The 21,207-nt window shown below is 44.0% G+C and overlaps 2 protein-coding genes across 3 annotated transcripts in view; both read left to right on the forward strand.

The window, feature by feature from the left end:
• NUP155 (nucleoporin 155) overlaps window positions 1–9,164 on the forward strand; it is a 46,088-nt gene extending 36,924 nt beyond the window's left edge. Inside the window, exons 29-35 of one of the 2 annotated variants that reach the window (XM_058680123.1) lie at window positions 1,127–1,256; window positions 1,489–1,602; window positions 3,308–3,428; window positions 3,855–3,965; window positions 5,820–5,956; window positions 8,412–8,518; window positions 8,957–9,164. In XM_058680123.1, coding sequence (XP_058536106.1) covers window positions 1,127–1,256; window positions 1,489–1,602; window positions 3,308–3,428; window positions 3,855–3,965; window positions 5,820–5,956; window positions 8,412–8,518; window positions 8,957–9,095 — 859 coding nt within the window. In that variant the 3' untranslated portion in view covers window positions 9,096–9,164. Of the gene's footprint in view, window positions 1–1,126; window positions 1,257–1,488; window positions 1,603–3,307; window positions 3,429–3,854; window positions 3,966–5,819; window positions 5,957–8,411; window positions 8,519–8,956 lie in introns of those variants that run through there. The other variant, XM_058680125.1, reaches the window with a different exon arrangement.
• Window positions 9,165–17,108: 7,944 nt separating this feature from the next.
• CPLANE1 (ciliogenesis and planar polarity effector complex subunit 1) overlaps window positions 17,109–21,207 on the forward strand; it is a 94,816-nt gene continuing 90,717 nt past the window's right edge. Inside the window, exons 1-2 of the mRNA XM_058680127.1 lie at window positions 17,109–17,188; window positions 20,819–20,937. Of these exons, the coding sequence (XP_058536110.1) occupies window positions 20,857–20,937 (81 nt within the window). The 5' untranslated portion in view covers window positions 17,109–17,188; window positions 20,819–20,856. The remainder of the gene's footprint in view (window positions 17,189–20,818; window positions 20,938–21,207) is intronic.

A 21,207-nucleotide genomic window follows, 5' to 3' on the forward strand; every position in this document is an offset into this window, starting at 1 on the left:
TGGCTGCAGTCAATGATTTTTAATGAACAGAAAGATTGTGTTTCAGAGGGTTTATAATTATGTTTTATTAATCAAAGATCAATTTCTTCCTCTGTCTCAGCTTAAATTGCTGAAATGATCTTAAAGCCTGTGTATTGAAACTTTTTAAGATTCCTGTTTAGATATAATTGAGATTTCTAAATAAATCTATCATATCAAAGACAATTGTATAAAATATTAGCAGACTAGAGCGGAGATGTTCTAAAGCCCGGAGCCAGGAGCTTCTTCCTTGTCATCCACATGGTTGCTGGGTCCTGAGGCTTTTGGTCATCTTCTACCAAAGCAGGGACGAGCCACAAGCAGGGACGAGCGGGAAGGGAAAGGGAAATGGAGCAACTGGGACACGAACCTACGCTCATATGGGATCCTGGTGTGTACAGTTTGAGGATTTTAGCCACTAGACTACTGCACTTAGCCCCAGTTTAGTTCATATTTAAGTGGTCACTGTGTTATAGTATTCAAGATGAAATATGATAGAGCCAATATTAAGGTACAGATATGAATATATTGTAGTAATAAGAATTTCCTTAACTTTCTTTTAATAGAATTTAAATATAGTTACCTAAAGTTTAAACACAAGAAGTTACTTTCTGTATATAATCATAAAAATTACTTTGTTGTGGGCCCGGCGCCGTGGCCTAGCGGCTAAAGTTCTCACCTTGAACACACCGGGATCCCATATGGGCACCGGTTCTAATCCCAGCATCCCTGCTTCCAATCCACCTGGGAGGGCAGTGGAGGACAGCCCAAAGCCTTGGGATCCTGTGCCTGCGTGGGAGACCTGGAGGACGTTCCTGGTTCTTGGCTCCGGGTCGGCACAGCACTGGCCGATGCAGTCACTTGGGGAATAAATCATCGGACAAAAGATCTTCCTCTCTGTCTCTCCTCCTCTCTGTATATCTGACATTGTAGTGAAAATAAATAAATCTTTTAAAAAAATTACTTTGTTATGAATCAGTCTTACTAATCAGATTTATTTGGAAAAAAATGATAAATTTTCAAATTCAAAGTCATTTGGTTTACAGTAATGCTTGACATATTGCTGCTTTCCTAAGAAATCATGTAAAAATACGATTTTCTCTCTTAGCACAGAAATTTCACTTCAGCAGCGGCTGGAATACATTGCTCGAGCCATCCTCAGTGCCAAAAGCTCCACTGCCATCTCCTCCATAGCTGCAGATGGTGAATTCCTACATGAGCTGGAGGAGAAGATGGAGGTAAGTGCCGGGATACAAGCGCTGTGTCCACAGCCATGCAGGGATTCTGCTTTCTAAAGAAGTCATTCTTATTAATTTCCTTCCACATAATTTCATTTTCACCCTTAGATAAAGATCTTAGATTTTCAGGATACTAATATTTAAGACATAAAGACTTTAACATCAGGTGTTAGTAGTCACTCCTCAAGTACCTACTGATATATCATAGGATTCTATTTTCTGCCCAAACTAGGTTGCCAGGATCCAACTTCAAATACAAGAAACTCTACAGAGGCAGTATTCCCATCATTCTTCTGTGCAGGATGCAGTTTCTCAGTTGGATTCTGAGCTAATGGACATAACTAAGGTAATAAAAAAAAGCAAGTGTAATTCTTGTTTATGTATTGATTTAATTTATTTAGCAAGAGTAATTATTTCAATGCTTTTTTTTTTTAAGGTTTATTTATTTTTATTGGAAAGGCAGATATACAGAGAGGAGGAGAGACAAAGAAAGTTCTTCCATCCAATGGTTTACTCCCCAAGCAACCACAATGGCTGGAGATGAGCCAGTCTGAAGCCAGGAGTCCCTTCCAGGTCTACCATGTGGGTGCAGGATCCCAAAGCATTGGGCCGTCCTCGACTGCTTTCCCAGGCCACAGGCAGGGAGCTGGATGGGAAGTGGGGTTTCCGGGATTAGAACCAGCGCCCATATGGGATCCCGGTGCGTTCAAGGCAAGGGCCTTAACCGCTCTATCACGCCAGGCCCCCTCAAAGCTGTCTTAGTATTGAAACATTACTTGTTATTTTTGCATTGTGATTTCCTGGTAACGATTAATCCAGCAGGCCTGGCGTGGTAGCCTAGCAGCTAAAGCCCTCGCCTTGAATTTCCATATAGATGCTGGTTCTAATCCTGGCAGTCCCGCTTCCCATTCAGTTCCCTGCTTGTGGCCTCAGAAGGAAGTCAAGAATGGCCCAAAGCCTTGGGACCCTGCAGCCACATGGGAGACTTGGAAGAAGCTCTGGCGTACTGGCTTTGGATAGGTTCAGCTCCAGCTGTTGCGGCTGCTCGGAGAGTGAATCAACAGTTGGAAATTTTTCCTCTCTGTATATCTGACTTTGTAATAAAAATACGTAAGTCTTAAAAAAAAAAAAGATTAATCCAGCAGTGTAGAGAGCAGTGGATGCCTGCTCCCTCTGGGACTTGGTTTGGGGCTGAGCCAGGCCATAACCGAAAGCTGTGTGTTACTAAATACATACATACATACATACATACATACATACATATATATACACACACACACACACATATATTCATTTACTTATTTATTGAAAGACAGGGCCCGGCGGCGTGGCCTAGCAGCTAAAGTCCTCGCCTTGAACGTGCCGGGATCCCATATGGGCGCCGGTTCTAATCCCGGCAGCTCCACTTCCCATCCAGCTCCCTGCTTGTGGCCTGGGAAAGCAGTCGAGGACGGCCCAAGGCTTTGGGACCCTGCACCCGCGTGGGAGACCCGGAAGAGGTTCCTGGTTCCCGGCTTCGGATCGGCGCAGCACCAGCCATTGCGGCTCACTTGGGGAGTGAAACATCGGACAGAAGATCTTCCTCTCTGTCTCTCCTCCTCTCTGTATATCCGGCTTTCCAATAATAATAATAAAAAAAAATCTTTAAAAAAAAAAAGAAGAAAGACAGTATCACAGGGAGAAGCAGAGAGAGAGAGAGAGATCGATCTTCTCCCCTCTGGCTTCTCTCAGGTGCTCCACTGCCAGGGCTGGACCAGAATCTTCATCTACCCCTCATGTGTGGCACATTGTTATTATTATTCCAGGCACATTAGCAGGAAACTGTATCAGAAGTGGAGCAGCCAGGACTCACACCAACTTTGTCACTGCAGACAGTGAGTGGCTTTATTCACTGCACCATAGTGTCTTTGCCACCCCCATTGTACCACTCTGAGCAGTTCCTACATCAAATATATGCCGCTGCTTTTCTGTTGTTTTCATTGAGTACTTAATTAGCGATTTCTAAATGGTGACCTGTGATTGGATGTTTAATTTTGGATTTTCTCCCACAGCTTTATGGAGAGTTTGCCGACCCTTTTAAACTTGCAGAGTGTAAACTTGCAATAATTCATTGTGCTGGTTACTCAGACCCAATATTGGTGCAGACCCTTTGGCAAGATATCGTAGAGAAAGGTGAGTGCTGATTCACATATTAGCATACACCATTTAGTGACTTACTGGAGGAGCACAAGCTGCTAGTGAGGAATATATATAAGGTCCATGAAAGTCATCTTTACCTTGGTATAAAGTTAACATCTGGGACATCTGGGTGGGGTGAGAGTGATGGTACCTGAATGTTTGGGAGGATGCTCAGTGAAAAGGGTGCCTTTTTTTTTTTTTTTCTTTTGTACTGCCTAATGAGGAATACTAACACATCTTCCTCAGAGTTTTATAAGCAGTAGCATGGTCATAGAAAATGTATCAGATGCTAACAGAAACACAAAATATGCTAACTAGGTTGATATGATAGTCCTGAAGTATTTTGGATACTGAAGCAAAGTGAAATTGCTCATGTTCTTTGTAAGCGTTTTGGATTTTTAATGACATGTTTCTTTACAGAACTGAATGACAGCGTAATGTTGAGCTCCTCAGACAGAATGCATGCGCTTAGCCTCAAGATCGTCTTGCTTGGCAAGATCTATGCTGGCACGCCTCGATTTTTTCCTCTAGGTAAGTAGTAAGTAGATACTAATTGTTTTATTTTGCTTTTGATGGTTTTCAACAAAAATGAAAAACAATAATAGTCTTTACAGTGACTTTGTTACTGTTTAATTTAGCTCACTGTAATTGTTATAGTTTCCTTTTATGAGGTCTTTGCTAACCTTCGATGTTTTCCAGTTAGAAAACAATGAATGCCACATTGATCCATCTGTGAAATAGAATATTATGTACTTTTTGTGTTCTGAAAAATAATTCAGAAACATAAAAATTGTCAAAATACAGTCTTATTTTGTCTTTCTTGTTTGTTTATTTAACACCAGTCCAGATGGAGAGCTCCCAGCCTCTGACCTTCTCCCTGTTACAATTAGATACTTTTTCTTGTTGGTTCAGTATTAAATCAGAAAAATATTTTATCAGAAAAATAAAATAGTATGCACATTTACATATACACACACATATGTTAATAAGTATATGCTGTGAAAGGAATAGTTACAGCAAGAAAGATAGGGAGAGATTGTCCCTCCGACAGCTCAGTCCTCAAATGGCCACAGAGGCCTGGGCTGGGCCAGACTGAAGGCAGGAGTCATGGCGCTTTATCGGAGTCTCCCACATGAGTGCAGGAGCCCAAGTACTTGGACCGTTTTCCTCTGCCTTCCCAGGCACATTGGTGGAGAACCTGGTCAAAAATGGAGAAGTCAGGACTTAAACCCACACACAGGTCTGCACTCCAGGTCATGTCTTAACCCACTCTATCATTATGTTCGCTACAAGGTGCTTTATTTTTTCTTTAAGGTAAAAAGTAAATATTTTCTTAAATATTTATTTTTATTGCAAGGGTAGATTTACAGAGACAAGAGTCAGAAATATCTCCCATCTGCTAGTTCTCCATACAAATGGCTCCAGTGGCTAGAGCTGATTCGATCTGGTACAGGATCCCAACCACTGTTTTCCCAGGCCACAAACAGGGAACCGGATGGGAAGTGGTGCATTTGGGACACAACCTGGCACCCATATGGGATCCTGGTGCTTATAGACAGGATTCGTCTATTGAACCATCCATGCCATTTCCCCTTCCTCCCCCCCCCCCTTTTTTTAAGATTTATTTATTTTCACTACAATGTCAGATATACAGAGAGGAGGAGAGACAGAGAGGAAGATCTTCTGTCCGATGATTCACTCCCCAAGTGACTGCAATGGCTGGTGCTGTGCCGATCTGGAGCCAGGAGCCAGGAGCCAGGAACCTCCTCCAGGTCTCCCACATGGGTGCAGGGTCCCCAGGCCCCAGGCCGTCCTCGACTGCCCTCCTAGGCCACAAGCAGGGAGCTTGATGGGATGCAGGGCTACTGGGATTAGAACCAGCGCCCATAGGGGATCCCAGCCACTAGGCTACCACGTCTGGCCCTAGTTATATTTCTCGGGTTATATTTCTCATCTCTTCCTATCCCCAAGCCCTAGGCCACCACTGTTCTATTTTCTGTCTCTATTTATAATTGTTTCTAATAAGACCTTCTATTTATAATCAAGAGATAATTTGTAGGTCTGATGTTATGGTGTAGTGAGTGAAGCCACTGAATGCAGTGCAGGCATCCCGTATGGACTCTGGTTTGTGTCCCTGGCTGCTGCAGTTCTAATCCGGCAGTTCCTTGCTAATGCCCTGGGAAAAGCAGCAGAGAATGCCCAAGTGTTTGGGTTCTGCCACCCATGTGGGAGACCTGGATGAACCTCCTAGCTCATGGCTTTGGCCTGACTGAGCCCTAGCCATTGCTGCTATCTCAAGAGTGAACCCAGAGATTGAAGAAAACATTCTCTGTAACTGTTTCAACATAAAAATAATTCTAATGTTTAATCTTTTTTCTTCTCTAGATTTCATAGTACAGTTTTTAGAGCAGCAAGTATGTACTTTGAATTGGGATGTGGGCTTTGTAATACAGACGATGAATGAAATTGGAGTGCCATTACCTCGACTCCTGGAAGTCTATGATCAGCTGTTCAAATCACGGGTAAGGAAAATATGAAATAAAATAAAACTTTTCAGTGGATATGTCATTAAGGATTGTCAGTATGGGCACCAAGGACCATATACCGACTGCTAAGGAGATCACAGGGAATTTGAGTGCCCTCGTAGGCCGAGAACTCTTATTTCAGCCATTCTCTATCAGATCTCCCACACGTGATTGAAGCAGCCCAGAACCCTCCTAGGGCCTAATGATATCAGAACAGCAGCCGAGAGCCCCAGGTGGTCCTCAGAGATAGGAGAATTGTAAATTTGCTTCTGGACTCAGGAGAGCAGCTATCTGTTGTCCTTACCTAGTTTCAATCCTGCCCCCCCCATCTCTCTTGCACTGTCCATCAGGGTTGCTCCGGAGCCCCAAAATTAGCTCAGATAGGCAGAGAGAGACTAATATGGAAAGCTTAGAACAGTCGAGAAGAAGTCAGCTTGGGTTTTCCTAGACCTCATTAGGTAGGATGCAACGTTCAGTTACTCCTCACTAGCTAAGTTCCTGGAGATTTCTCTGTGCACCTGCCTAAGACTGTTCTACTCTTCAGTTGTTAATATATGGCTTGTTAGAGCTATAAGTCTGTTTTGATTATCCTAAAATGCATGAAGTTCTGTAAAACCTCGTTTGAATACTATAAACTGCTAAATATAAATATAATAAAATAGGGCCCGAGGCGTGGCCTAGCGGCTAAAGTCCTCACCTTGAATGCCCCGGGATCCCATGTGGGCGCCAGTTCTAATCCCGGCAGGTCCACTTCCCATCCAGCTCCCTGCCTGTGGCCCGGGAAAGCAGTTGAGGACGGGCCCAATGCATTGGGACCCTGCACCCATGTGGGAGACCCGGAAGAGGTTCCTGGTTCCCGGCATCGGATTGGCACAGCACCAGCCGTTGCAGCTCACTTGGGGAGTGAATCATCGGATGGAAGATCTTCCTCTCTGTCTCTCCTTCTCTCTGTATATCTGACTTTGTAATAAACTGAATAAATCTTAAAAAAAAAATAAATAAAATCTTTTGGAAGAAAAAATAAAACTTTTATTTAATAATAAAATGACTTTTTGGATAAAGTCAGGTAGTTTAATTGGGTAAGTACCTTATCACTCAATCTAGTGGGAGTGGTAGTACAGATTTGTTTCTTTGGTCAAGTTTTAAAAGTTATACTCCAGACTTTTAAAACTGATAATGGGAGTTAGACTGTTGTATATCAAGATTAACATGGAAGTTTTAAAATTACTAGTATATGGTCCTGGTGCCATAGCATAGTGGTTAAAGTCCTCGCCTTGCATATGCCTGGATCCCGTATGGGTGCCAGTTCTAATCCCGGAAGCCCCACTTCCCATCCAGCTCCCTGCCTGTGTCCTGGGAAAGCAGTCGAGGACGGCCCAAAGCCTTGGGACCCTGCACCTGCATGGGAGACCCGGAAGAAGCTCCTGGCTTCAGATTGGCTCATCTCCAGCCATTGCAACCACTTGGGGAATGAACCATTAGATGGAAGATTTTCCTCTGTCTCTCCTCCTCTCTGTATATCTGCCTTACCAATAAAAATAATAAATACATCTTTAAAAAAATTACTAATATAATTGCATATACTTTGCTGTTGGTGCAACAGATATTGCAAAACACATTGCATCAAAAATTTAAAAGAACTGGGCCTGTGTGATGGGTCAGTGGCTAAATTCTTGCCTTGTATACATTGGAATCCCATATGGGCATTTAGACCCTAATGACTACTTTAACATAAATCAGTGTATTGGCCTTGTCATGGTACAGCCAGTTAAGCAACCTGTGACTTCAATATCACATATGAGTGCTACTTGGAATCCTAGCTACTGCACTTCTAATCTACCTCCCTGCTAACATGCCTGGGAAAGCAGCAAAAGACTCTTTAATATTTGGGTTTCTCACAAATGGAAGACCTTGACAGAATTTCAGGCTTCTGGCCCAGCTTTGACTGTTGCAGCCATTTGGGGAAGTTAATTAGCAGAGAAGAAATTTTAACATTCTTTCTTTTTTTTTTTTTTTTTTAAAGATTTTATTGTTATTGGAAAGCCGGATATACAGAGAGGAGGAGAGACAGAGAGGAAGATCTTCCATCCGATGTTTCACTCCCCAAGTGAGCCGCAACGGGCCGGTACGCGCCGATCCGATGCCGGGAACCAGGAACCTCTTCCGGGTCTGCCACGCGGGTGCAGGGTCCCAATGCATTGGGCCGTCCTCAACTGCCTTCCCAGGCCACAAGCAGGGAGCTGGATGGGAAGTGGAGCTGCCGGGATTAGAACCGGCGCCCATATGGGATCCCGGGGCTTTCAAGGCGAGGACTTTAGCCACTAGGCCACGCCGCCGGGCCCAACATTCTTTCTTACTGTGTAAATCTGCCTTTCAAATAAATGAAATGTTTAAAAAGGAAGATCAGCTGATACCATTAGGCTTCCAACTCATTAAATAATATCTTTGCCAGGATCCGTTCTGGAACAGAATGAAGAAACCACTGCACCTGTTGGATTGTATACATGTACTGTTGACAAGATATGTTGAGAATCCTAGCCATGTCTTAAATTGTGAGAGGTAAATATAAATTAAATGTTGAATTCTTAAGTGTTCAAACACTTCTAATAAATACCTTGGTAGCATTTTTGGAGAGAATATAGGAAGAAGTATATTTCAATTAATCATCTATAATCATGATATTCTAATTATGTTTGTGTCATATTATTGGCCATTTCAGTGGATATTTTTAAGAAGCCAAAATATAAATAGTTTTAAAAAATTCAGCTCTTCCTACTTCCTTTTAGTATAATCTTTTTAAGTTTTATCATACTCTGGTGAGTTTATTATGAAGTTTTTTTTTTCCTCTGTTTTCATTCAGTTGCCATTTACTTAGTCATGCAATCCTTAACCTCTGTGGAATTCTAAGTAAGATTTAGCAGAAGTTGGAGGGGAAGAAGTCTTTAAAAGGAAATGTTTGTAAGTTACAGTAAGTTAACCAAGTGTCTTCCTTCACAGGAGAAGGTTCACCAACCTCTGTCTGGATGCCGTGTGTGGCTACCTGGTTGAGCTCCAGTCTATGAGCTCTTCAACAGCAGTGCAAGCCATCACGGGCAATTTCAAGTCTCTTCAGGCCAAACTGGAACGGCTTCATTAATACTGTGATGTAATTTCATATGTGCATTTTGATCTGTAAAATAAAAGCTGTGTCCACACACTAAATGTTCTAAGACTTTAAGAAGAGTTTTAATAGAAATGGGTTTTTAAATAAGTGACTAATGTCTACAAATAATGCATTTGTCAAATGACTTCTTTTTTGTTATCACTTTCCCCTTTGCCCCGATAATTGGGTTGAAAAATCAACTGAAATGGGGCTGGTGCTTTGGCATAGTAGGTAAAGCTGCCACCTCAATTCCAGCTCCCACAAGGGCTCCAGTTTGAGTCCCTAGGACTCCACTTCTCCCAGGGCACACTGGAAAGCAGCAGAAGATGGCCTAAGTCCTTGGGCCCCTGCACCCACAAGAAAGACCCGAAAGAAGCTCCTGGCTCCTGGCTTCTGTCTGGTATAGCCACCTGGAGAATGAACTGGTAGATGGAAAATTTCTGTCTCTCCCGTCCTATATAACTCTGCTTTTCAAATAAAACAAATCTTTCAAAATAGTAATAATATTAAGAGTTTAACCTAAGGATAAAAATATTTTAAAACCATGGTTTAAATCGTGCTTCAGTAGGCATATAATTTTCTTTAAAATTTTTTCTTTGAAGATTTATATATACATGTTTGAACATCTGATAAACTTGTAAGTAATGTTCTGTGTCCTGAAAATATGTGGGGGGGTCCTTCCCATAATATCTGCTCTTTGGTATCCTGACAACTGAGCCCACCAACGCTGTTCCAAATGTGTGCTTCAAAACAGTAGTGTCAGAATCACATGGGGTTCCACTTCCGACCTGCTTAGTCAAAAACTTTGGGGTTTTAACAAGCCCCCAGGGAATTCTGGTACTTGTCAAGTTTGAAAACCTTCCTTGTAAAAGATACTGCTGATTTCAGCTTCCTATCTGACGCCTCCTCCCTGCTCCAGAGTAACCACAATATACAAGGGTTACCCAAGCTACGCAACTGCAAGAATAAAGCAAAATTCCTAGTTATGTTGTTTTTGATCAGTCTTTAACAATTTTGAAATAACTAAACAAGTGACTTATAAACAAGGAAGGAGGAGAGTGGCGATGACTAAGATCAACCAAAAGGTAAAAGTTGAACTCCTTCACTTCTTTTAGGAAAATAATTGTCTTTTACTTATTGTCACTATTGCCTGATTCATAATTTTTAAGTATATTTAGAAAATAATTTTTCTTAGTTTGTGCTTTTACGGAACCCAGAGTTCTCCACATTTTCTAATTTAGCTCCATTTCTCCTTTAATCTTATAATAATGTGTAATGAATTGAATATTACTGCCTCTCACAATTTCAGCTTTCTAGTCTGTTTAGAGTTTATATGAATATGTAAAATAAATGTACAGTATAATCAGTTTTGTAAATTTAAGGTTCTGTTCTGCTCAAATCAAAGCAAATGCTTAAATGCAGCAATTTTAGTATGACTCCATTTCTGCTAAGGATAGGTAATGTATAACTTCAGTGTTATTTTACACACATTTATATAGCAGCATAGTAATCTATATATTAAATATACTCAGCTCGCAGTGTTGAAGGTCATCTTTAGTAAGGGTTATACATTGGCACATTGGATGGTTGGAATCTGAGCCCTGTCCCTCTTATTCACATCAAACACTTTGAGAAAGAGTAAAAACTACAGCACCATGGCAGATACAATGTCCTTTGTGGTGTAAGATCTCTATAAGAAAAGAAATTAAGTCTCCTAATTTCTAAGATGTTAACATCTAATTACTCAAAAACGGTGCACATTAGTTCTACTGCCTCCAAATCCAATTAGCTATCAGTTAGTTTTTACATTTACTTAATACCTCCATATATGTCTAGTTATTTTTTTTAATGATTTATTTTTTACTGAAAAGGTTGGTTTACACAGAAAAGGAGAAACGGAGAGAAAGATGTATCATCCACTGGTTCACTCCCAGAATGGCTATAATGGCCAAAGCTGAACTGATCTGAAGCCAGGATCTCCTTCTGGATCTTCCATGTGAGTGCAGGGTTCCAAGGCTGGGTGCCATCTTCCTCTGCTTTTCCAGGCCACAAGCAGGAAGCTGGATGGGAAGTGGAGCAACCAGGACACGAACTGGTGGCCATATGGGATCCCAGCACTTGACAGTGGAAGATTAGTCAATTGAGCCATCGTGATGCCTACCACCCCCACCCCCACTCATTGTCTTAAATTCAGGGTTTATTTTAGTTAGCCATTTTCATTTGGGTGCTTATAATGGTGTCCTGCTTCCAGTTTGATCTCCTTCTTTCATTTTTCCAGTTGAGGAGCCAGTGTTCTTTTAAAAATGTAAATCTTTAAATATATTATGTCCTCTTCTCCCTCAGAATAAATCATATATACCTAGGATAGCAGATAATAATTCCACTGCAATTTATTAAGCCAAACTAAAAAAAAAAAAAAAAAGTGAATTTTGACAAAGAATAATTTATTGATCTCCAAACGACAAAGTCCTCGCAGTTCCGAACTATTTGCACACGGCTAGATCCAGAACCTCCATGCTTACCTTTGACTAGCTCAGCTCTGCCTCTGTGTTTGTGCAGTTATCTCCATACTGCTTGGGAGAACCTGAGCAGTGTAACATCAACTAGCTGATTGTAACTCAGAGGTATAATTAACAGAGAAGACCTAGGAAGGGCTCTGTCAGGGACTGAGTTAAAGGCTCAGTCTGCAGATTTAAGGGTGTAAGATTATCACCCACACTTCCCTAAAGAATTGAGTCCTGGGGGGGGGGCTGGATACATTGGCTCAGTTAGCTTAATACTTCACCTACAATCACAGGCATCCCATACGCGCGCCAGTTCGTGTCGCGGCTGCTCCACTTCACATCCAAGTTCCTGCTTGTGGCCTGGGAAAGTAGCAGAGGATGCCACAGAGCCTTGAGACCCTGTGCCCATGAGGAGGAAATCTGGCAGAAGCTCCTGGCTTCGGATCTGCTCAGCTCTGGCTGTTGTGGCCGTCTGGGGAATGACCAGCAGATGCAAATTCGTTCTTTCCTTCTCTCAGCAAATCTGCCTTTCCAATAAAAATAAATAATTTTTTAAAAAACAAACAAAAATCTTCTGATTTCCCAGAAATGTGAGCAGGGAGCTAGATTGGAAACTGAGTAGTTGGGACTTGATCTAGCACTCTGATAAGGGATGCCAAGATAGCTGGTGGTGGCTTAACCCATTGCACAACAATACTGTCCTCCTTCGAGGATATTTTTTTTTCTTTGTTTTTGACACACTTTACATAGTTAATTAGGGCAAAAAGTTTCAAGGGCTACAGGAAAGTGGGTAAGACTATTATTTCCACATTGCTTTTTTTTTCATGTATCTGGGCAGAGGATATTTTAATACACTTGGGAATTAATTTTATTATATTTGTTAAATTTTGTGGCCTCACAAACTATCAGGATTCAAAGAGGCACTGAAAAAGGTGTGTGTGTACATGTGTGTGTCTGTCTTTACAGTGATTTGACTTCATGGAGTCATGGGATCTGGCTTAAACAGTCTTTGCATTTGATGCTGGAACTTGAAGTTCAAATGCAGTCAGGCTGCACGGGAAGATGCAGCAGATTCAGAGTACGGATGGGATGCGACCCTCAGGAATGAGCCAGAGAGCTTTGGATGGTGGACTAACACATCAGTCCTCACTGCTTCCCCACTTGGTGGCGTTGTTGTCCTGCAGAGGCTTAGGGCCTTCATGGAGCTAGACTTAACACCTGCCAGGAGATGGAGGCTGAAAGAGCCTCAGGGAAGCTGGAGCAGATCCAAGCCCTGACTGTCTCATAGCAACTATATAGGCTTGGATATAGTTGATAAGCCTGCAAGTGTGTGAGTTGCTAAACAGCTGCTGCTTCACTTCCGGCCTTCAAATCTCCAGTAAGAACTTTGACTAGAGGCCCAGCACAGGAGCCTACTGGCTGAAGTCTTCACCTAGCATGTGCCAGGATCCCATGTGGGTGCTGGTTCATATCCCGGCTGCTCCACTTCTCATCCAGCTCCCTGCTTGTGGTCTGGAAAAACAGTAGAGGATGGCCCAAAGCCTTGGGATCCTGCATCTGTGTGGGAGACCCAGAAAAAGCTCCTGGCTTTGGATCAGCTCATCTTTGGCTATTGCAAGCACTTGGGAAGTGAACCAGTGGGTGGAAAATCATTGTCTTTCCTTCTCTGTAAATCTGACTTTCCAATAAAAAATAAATAAGTAAAACTCATTAGAAATATTACTGCTAGTTGAATCGAAGAATAAATGTACAATATATAATACTTGGTAAATCACTATGTTTTTGGCTTGTATTTTCCTATATTTAGAGGACATACATTCTACTTAAACAATGTGTTGGGCTGCTGCCTCATCCCTTTCCTTTACTGTCTCCTGCCTATATCGGGGGCCAAGTGGAGCAAATGACTGACACCTAATACCCGAGAGTACACTGTGATGTTCACATTACAATGAATCACCTAACTATATCTCAGACTCTGATAATCACCTAACAATTTCCTAGAGTCTACCCAAGTTGTAAGAAAAGTCTCACTGTAAATTGAAGAGAAGTCCTTAAAAAGTGCAGGGAGCCTGGCACAGTAGCCCAGCAGTTAAAGTCCTCACCTTGCATGTGCCAGGATCCCACATGGCTGATTCATGTCCCGATTGTTCCACTTCCCATCCAGCTCCCTGCCTGTGGCCTGAGAGGGCAGTTGAGAATGGCCAAAGGCCTTGGGTCCCTGCACCTGCGTGGCAGACCCAGCGGAGACTCCTGGCTTTGGATCAGCTCAGCTGTGGCCACTGTAGCCACTTGGGGAGTGAATCAGCAGATGGATCTTTCTGTCTGTATATCTGACTTTCCAGTAAGTAATAAATAAATCCTTTAAAAAAAAAAAGTGCAGGGCAGGTGAGGCAGAGGCTGAAATTGAGCTTTCACGCTCTCTGGCTGCAGCCAGAGACTTGTGAACTATGAATCTGATTGGTCATCACATGGCTCCACCTGAAAGTCCACCTGGAGCACCACCACATGGCTGTACCTCTAACTGCTTCAAAGCCTCCTTAAGATATTTCTTGTCTCCCCATATCCCAGAGACCACAGTTGTACCTGGAAATATTACAGTCATGACATTATCACCAAACTGTTAATAACTCAATCTGGGTCCAGTGCGGTAGCCTAGTGGTTAAATCCTTGCCTTGCAACCAGTGGGATCCCATGACACCAGTTCATGTCCTGGCTGTTCATCCCATCCAGCTCCCTGCTTGTGGCCTGGAAAAGCAGTAGAAGATGCTCAAGGCCTTGGTACCCTGCACCCATGTTGGAGACCTGGAAGAAGTTTCTGGCTCCTGGCTTCAGATAGGCTCACCTCTGGCTGCTTGGGGAGTGAGCCAGTGGACAGAATTTCTTTCTCTGTCTTTCCTACTCTATAAATCTGTTTGCAATAAAAGTTTAAAAATAAAAATATATATTTTTAAAATCCCTATTGGTCTGTTTTGAACTTGCTTTTTGAAAGGCACAAAACAGAGATACCTCCAACCCGTTTGACTCCCCAAATGTCTGTAATGGCTAATACTGGGCCAGACAAAAGCTGGGAGCTGGGCACTCCATCCAGGTCTCCAACATGGGGGTAGGGATTCAAGCATTTACAGCATCACCTGCTGCCTATGAGATCATGCATTAGCAGGAAGCTGGAATTTGAAGAAGAGCCAGGACTCAGACACTTTGGCACTCTGATGTGAGATCAACAGGTGTCTCAAGCAGTCTGCTCAGAGCTGGGCCAAACGCTTGCCTCGTGACTTTTGAATAGAGAGAAAACTCATCCCCTCTTCATGGTTATCATTATTGTGATACATCACTCCCATGTTACAAGTGTTGTGTAATTTTTTTAAAACAAATCACATTCACAAATCAAACCGCCAGCACTGCCAGAGCTGAGCAGGAGTGATTTTTTTTAAAGATATGTTTATTTTTATTGGAAAGTCAGATATGCAGAGAGGAAAGAGAGAAAGGCCTTCTGTCCGCTGATTCGCTCCCCAAGTGGCTGCCACTTCATACAGATTACATCTCAAAACTGAGTTGATGGTACTAAGGAAGTGGAAATGTAGTTCACTTTGGATGTCCAGGAGGTAGACCTGCTAGGAGGAACTCCTTAGCACCTGGGGATGTGCCCTAGCAGGGTACTTCTATGAAAGAGTTTGTTCTATGAACCTGAATTGGGCTCAGTCGTTCTCCCTGCTTCCTGGCTCACCTTGTGAAGGTCCTTGGCTTATGCTCCACCATCCCCACCCTCACCAGACTGGAATCAACAGATCCTCACCAAGAAACTTTGGACCATGACATTTCAAAAGCACAAGCCAAAGTAAACCTCCTTCCTTCTCAAATATCTTGATTAGGTTTTTTTGCTATAGCAGCAGAAAGCTAACCCACATTCCCATTTTTATTTACTTAACATTTACATGGAGAGAGATAAAGACAGAAATTCAGAGCTGGGACTTCAACCATTGTCTTTTGTTGGTGGCAGGAACCCCATCACTTGGAGCCATCACTAGTGCCCTCCTGGGTCTGCCTTAGATTAGAACCAAATGAGAGCCACATCTGGGGAATCTAGGCACTCCATGAAGGGTGAGAACACTGCTGGGCTAACTGCCTACCCCTTACATTTTAAAAGACTCAATAAGTGTATGAAACAGCCAAAACCCAAATTACATCAATTAATCCATTAGCCACACACAACAAAATCACAAGCCCTGGCAGACAGTCAGAGGTCCAAGGTTTGTGGGACAACCAAGATTGAGTTGCAAAGTTTTACATCACGTTGGGACGACAGTGCCTCAACAAGCAGCAGGTGGATATGGCTCAGAGGTTTTTAAAATTTGTTTTGTATACTTTGGGGTTTGATGAGCTCAAAGAGGCAGTTGTATATTGAAGGTCTTGGGATTGCCAGTCAGAACATGTTCAGGGCTAGGACACTGTGATGCGGGATGCTATGTTCTTAGGAAATCTCTAAGATAGATATGAAGAGTTCTTGCAAGGAGTCACAAAGGTGGGAAAAAAGAACAAAAAGGAAAAACCTTAGCTGAATGTGCATTTTATTCTTACCTGAAAAAGGGGTGTGGGTCCTTCTAACATGTATTCTTTTACTTTTCACACCTTAAGACCTAGAAATGGAAACAGACTTGTGAGGGAAAGGTCAGAATTTCTTCGCTCCTCAGTTTTTTTTTTTTTTTTCCTTGAGAGTTGTGATAATTCTAGCAAGATTTAAACAAGAAGTTCATGAACCACATTATTGAGCTCTGTGCTGAGACGTTAGTGTCCCAGGTGCAACTTCATCCTACACAGCTGGGAGTCTTCCTGCAGGAGTCGCTGGTTAACTAAAATGAATTCAACATAAGAGAGCTCCATTGGAAGGGGCTGGGCCTAAAGAAGAGTATAATAAGGTAACGCCTTCAACAGCTAGGCTAACAGAACAACGACATGGGAAGATGGTGCACGGAGAATCGGGAGCAGGACACTGCTACACCAAACGCTCTTCCAGGCCAGCTCTTCTCTTCCAGCTCTTCTCGGGCTGCCCATCTGTGGATCCCTTGCAGGAGGTAAGAGCAGTGTAGTAAATCAGTTCCTAGGAGGGCGGGTACTGCTTCCTCGGGGTTCTGAGTGGCCTGCCAGACACACGGAGGGCAGTGTACACCCCTCTCAAGGTCTGTGTGTGGGGAGATCTCCGCTAGGGACGCAATGTCCTGTTAAGTACGTATTAGTTCCCTGCTAAGAGCAGCAACTCCAAACAGGAGGGTCCCTGGGGCGAATACTGAGTGCCTGACGGGCGAGGGGAAGGCAAGCGCGGGTTTCAGGCAACCAAACCGAGGACGCCGGATTCTTGAGGGAAGGATTGGACGGAGGCGCGAGGCAGCGGCAGTAGGGAACAAGCCGGCGCCGGCTTCCCGCCCGCGCTTCCGGTGGCCCGGAGCAGGCGCCCTGGCGGCGTCCGCGCCGCTCCCCGTCCTCCGCCGTCGCCAGGGCGCAAGCTGCCGCCGGGCGCGCGACGCCGTTGCTCGGTCCAGTTTCCTCGCCCCGCTTTTCCGGCGTGGGGTGGACTCGGCTCCGGAGGAGGTAACTGCTCGCTGGTTTCTTCCCCCTACGCGCTCCGGCCCTTCTGCCCACGCCATCCGGCCCTAAGCGGCCTCGGCCCTCTCCATACATCCCTCTACAGAGCACGGCCGCGACCTGCCTCTTCCCGCGCCATCGCCAGGCGCACCCGGCCGCTCCTCAGCCTGGCCCTCCCGTTAGGCTCGCCCCGCCGCTTTGTGCCGCCGCCGCCGGGGCACACGAAGGCTGACGGGGTCTGGGGTCCTCGAGGGGTCGTCCTCAGCCTGGCGTGGCTCGGTCCAGGTTCGCCGCTTTCGTGGGTGTTCCAGTGCCCGGGCAGTACCCGGTCACCTCAGACGTGTTCTCAGGGGATGACGGGCGCAAGGCTCTTGTCTCCTGGAAGCTTCTGACATCACCCTCACTGGTGATCTGGGGATCCGTTGAGTGCTGAGAAAGGGGCTTGATATGCCGGGCTTGTGAGCGGTGGAAACGCTGAGCTTGAATGACTCTTGTGAAATTGAGTTTATCACCAAAAAAAGATCTTGTTACCTTTTTTGTGAGGGAGGTATTCTTCCTGACTTTTTGGGGGGGAACATCCCTGAGTTTATTTCCCTTAGGCTAATTTTATGTGTTTGTGTTTGTTTCTTATGTATAAGAAGCATTGTTTTGAGAGGCACTTAAATATATAGCAGAAAATAAACTTTGCTTCATCCCAAAAGGTGTTTTTAAGAGTTCTGAGAGATGGGAAGGTGAAGTAGGTGGGTTTTTTTATTTAACATATTAATTACAGAAGTTCTGTTGAAGTGTATATATTATTCAGTTAACTTATTTGAAAGGCAGAGCGGGCATCAGAGCTCCCTAAAAACAAGAGCTGAGGCCTGTTCAGGCTGAAGTCAGGGTTCTGGAAGTCCGTCTGAATGTCCCTCCTGAGAAGCAGGGTCCAAAGTACCTGCTGCCTCCAGGGTTTGCACTATCGGGAAGCTGAATGTTGGAAGTGGAACAAGGACGATCCCAGAGGCTCTAAGGGAGTGTGTATCCCAAGCCATGTCTTCCCGGCCCGCCCTTTCACAATGGGATATGTCAAGTGGAATTATAAGCTTGTTTCAGTGCAGAATAATTTGAGAAAAATGTCCCCAAGCCCCCATCCCCCAAGTTTTACAACTGTATTATGACCAAACTGGAGGGTTTCAAAAGTTTTTTGTACCAGAACAAACTTTTAATGCTAAACTTTCTGTGTGCTTAATATGTTTGTTTGAAAGACGGGTTTTGTCCTTAAGTGCCTACGACAGCTTGGCTGGACCAGTCTGAAACCAGCAGCTTGAAGCTTCGTCCAGCTTCCCTCTTGGGTTGTAAGGACCCCCAAGTCCGCGTTAGGAAGCTGGAATTGGGAACAGAGGCAGGTCTGGACGTAGGCATTCCGATGTGCAATCTTGGGTAGCAACTGTAATCCACCCCAGAGCTGCCGCTTCAAATATTTTAAAAATTACTGTTTTTAAACAATACTTGGAAGGTAGAGTTTGAGAGTCTGAGAGAGGGGTCTTTTATCTGGTTATTCACTCTGAAATAGAGCTGGGTCAGTCCAAAAGTGAGAACCGCAGTAGAGTGGCAGAGACCTGAATTAGCATTGGCAGTGGATGCCAGTGTTGCTGGTGGCAGCTTAACTTTTTTTTAAAGATTTATTTATTTTTATTACAAGGTCCAATATACAGAGAGGAGGAGAGATAGAGCGCAATGGCTGGTGCTGCGCTGATCCGGAGCCAGGAACCAGGAACTTCCCTCAGGTCTCCCACACGGGTGCAGGATCCCAAAGCATTGGGCCGACCTCAACTGCTTTCCCAGGTCACAAGCAGGGAGGTGGATGAGTTGCTGGAATTAGAACTGGCGCCATATGGAATCCTGGCGCATTCAAGGCCAGGACTTTAGCCACTAGGCTACTGTTCTGGACCCAGCACGTTAACTTATCACACTACCATGCTGATCCTCTAGGGAAGCTTTTTTTTTTCTTCAAAGATTGTAAATCTGCCTTTCCAATGAAAATAAAGAGAGAAGGAGAAACAAAACTATCCTCCATTCCACTGATTGACCCCCCAAGTGGTTGTAATGGCCGGAGCTTAGTCTATCCGGATCCAGGAGCCAGCGGCTCCTTCAGGTCTCCCCCACAGGTGCAGGGTCCCAAGGCCTTGGGCTGTCCTCTGCTGGGGTGTCCAGCAATACAGTCATGGGATCGTGGTGGTTGCAGGTGATCTAGCCGCGGAGCATCACACCAGGCCCAGCAATGCTTCTGGATTTGCACTAGTTTGCACTTTTTTTTCATGATTTTTGGGGTGAGGGCAGTTTGAATAGTTTACAGTGTGCTTGAAGGCTTTGTGAGTTATTCCAGGGAGCAAGCTACATTACCTTTTTTTGTTTTCCTTTGTGGATGAGATTTTATTTGGTAGTTTATACACCTGCCACCCCCTCAAATGAACGTATCTTAGGTCGTGAAATTCACCCTAGGCCAAACAGAATGTCAGTGTCTGGTATTTTTCTGTGACTCGGCCTAAATACATTTTTATCTTCTCCAGGGATCCTTTTGTACTGTATGTGTGGCAGGTGCAGTTCGAGTAGCCGACAGCCTGGGTTTGAATCCCGGCTATGTCAGTTGATTTCCAGAGAGTGACCTTGGGTCAGTTACTTAATTCTGTGCCTGATCTGTAAAATGGGGGTAATAAGGGTAAGTGCTATGACCCAGTGGGTTAGGCTGTGGCTAACGTCCCAGCTACTCACCATTTCCACTCCAACTCCCTGCTGATGTGCTTGGGAAAGCAGCAGCTAATGGACCGGAGTACCTGGGCCTGTGTCACCCAGGTTGGGAGACCTGGATGAAGTTCCAGGATCCTGGCTTCAGGCTGGTGTAGCCTCGGCTGGTGCAGGCATTAGGGAGTGAGTAGAGGTCATTGAATTAAACAAGCTGACACGTGCACAGAGGTTAATGTCTCCTGAGATGTTTGAAATTATCATTAACCTTGATCTACCTGACCATGTGTGTTTATACTGAAAAATTTTTTCGAAAGACTTTTCTTTCCCTTTTGGTCAGAGGTAAGGTCTTTTTTTTTTTTTTCCTGTTTCTGGGGCAAGGAGGGAGATAAAGGGAAAATCCCCACCCAGTCTCCCACCCAGTCTCCCACCCATCCCAGGGTCCCCGGCATGGGGCATGCTCCGAGGGCACTGCTCAAGTGCCCTCAAGATAGTTCAACAATTCTGAATTGCTGCCGCTACATTACCTTTTATGATTTAGTTTTGGCAAATGCATAACATTAGTGCTGTTATACACTGAATTGGAATAGTCAGACTTGTAATTTCATGGGAGGAGGCAGAGAGCAGAGTGTTCAGTAGGAGAAATGCTGGTCACACTGTGTGTGTGGAGTGGGAGGCGCTGTGGCTGTCTTTGAGTAACACAGTGTGCCACACCAAGGCAGATTCCATAGAAACAGTCCAGATCCTTCTCTATTTCACTTGTCTTTGCTTCCTGTTCGGAATGAGGTACTGAAGATATTTGACAGTCATGTAAAAAAGAGTTAAATTAAGTCGTTGAAAGATTTAGCAAACATTGGGAATTTCTGGATTAAGAACTAACTAAATATGGGCTGTTGATAATTGCTATCCATTTGGCAGCATCATGTGAGTGGTTTTACCTGATCCGTATCTGAAGCATGGAGATCAAATTAGAAGTTCTAACATCAACAAGTATCAAGCAGAAGAAACCTTGGCCACGAGTCTCCTGGTTGGGGCAGGTATATTTTTCTTTATGCAGAAATACTGGTTTTATATGTGTTAAATGTGAGTTTGCCTGTAAAATGTAGCAATGTTCTGTGCCTTTAAAGAAAGAAATGAAGCATTATCACTAAAAAGATTATTGGTCCAGTGAGCAGGGTTTTATTAGCCCGGGTTTTCCTGTATGTTAAGTGTTCTTTCTTGAAGAATACCTTGCTTTCCAAAAAAGCTGTCTTTTTTTTCATGTGTTTAAGTACGTTGGGATTTGGGATGGCATATATTACAAAGGA

This window comes from Ochotona princeps, chromosome 23, assembly GCF_030435755.1.
Source record: "Ochotona princeps isolate mOchPri1 chromosome 23, mOchPri1.hap1, whole genome shotgun sequence".
NCBI classification, from domain to species: Eukaryota; Metazoa; Chordata; class Mammalia; order Lagomorpha; family Ochotonidae; genus Ochotona; species Ochotona princeps.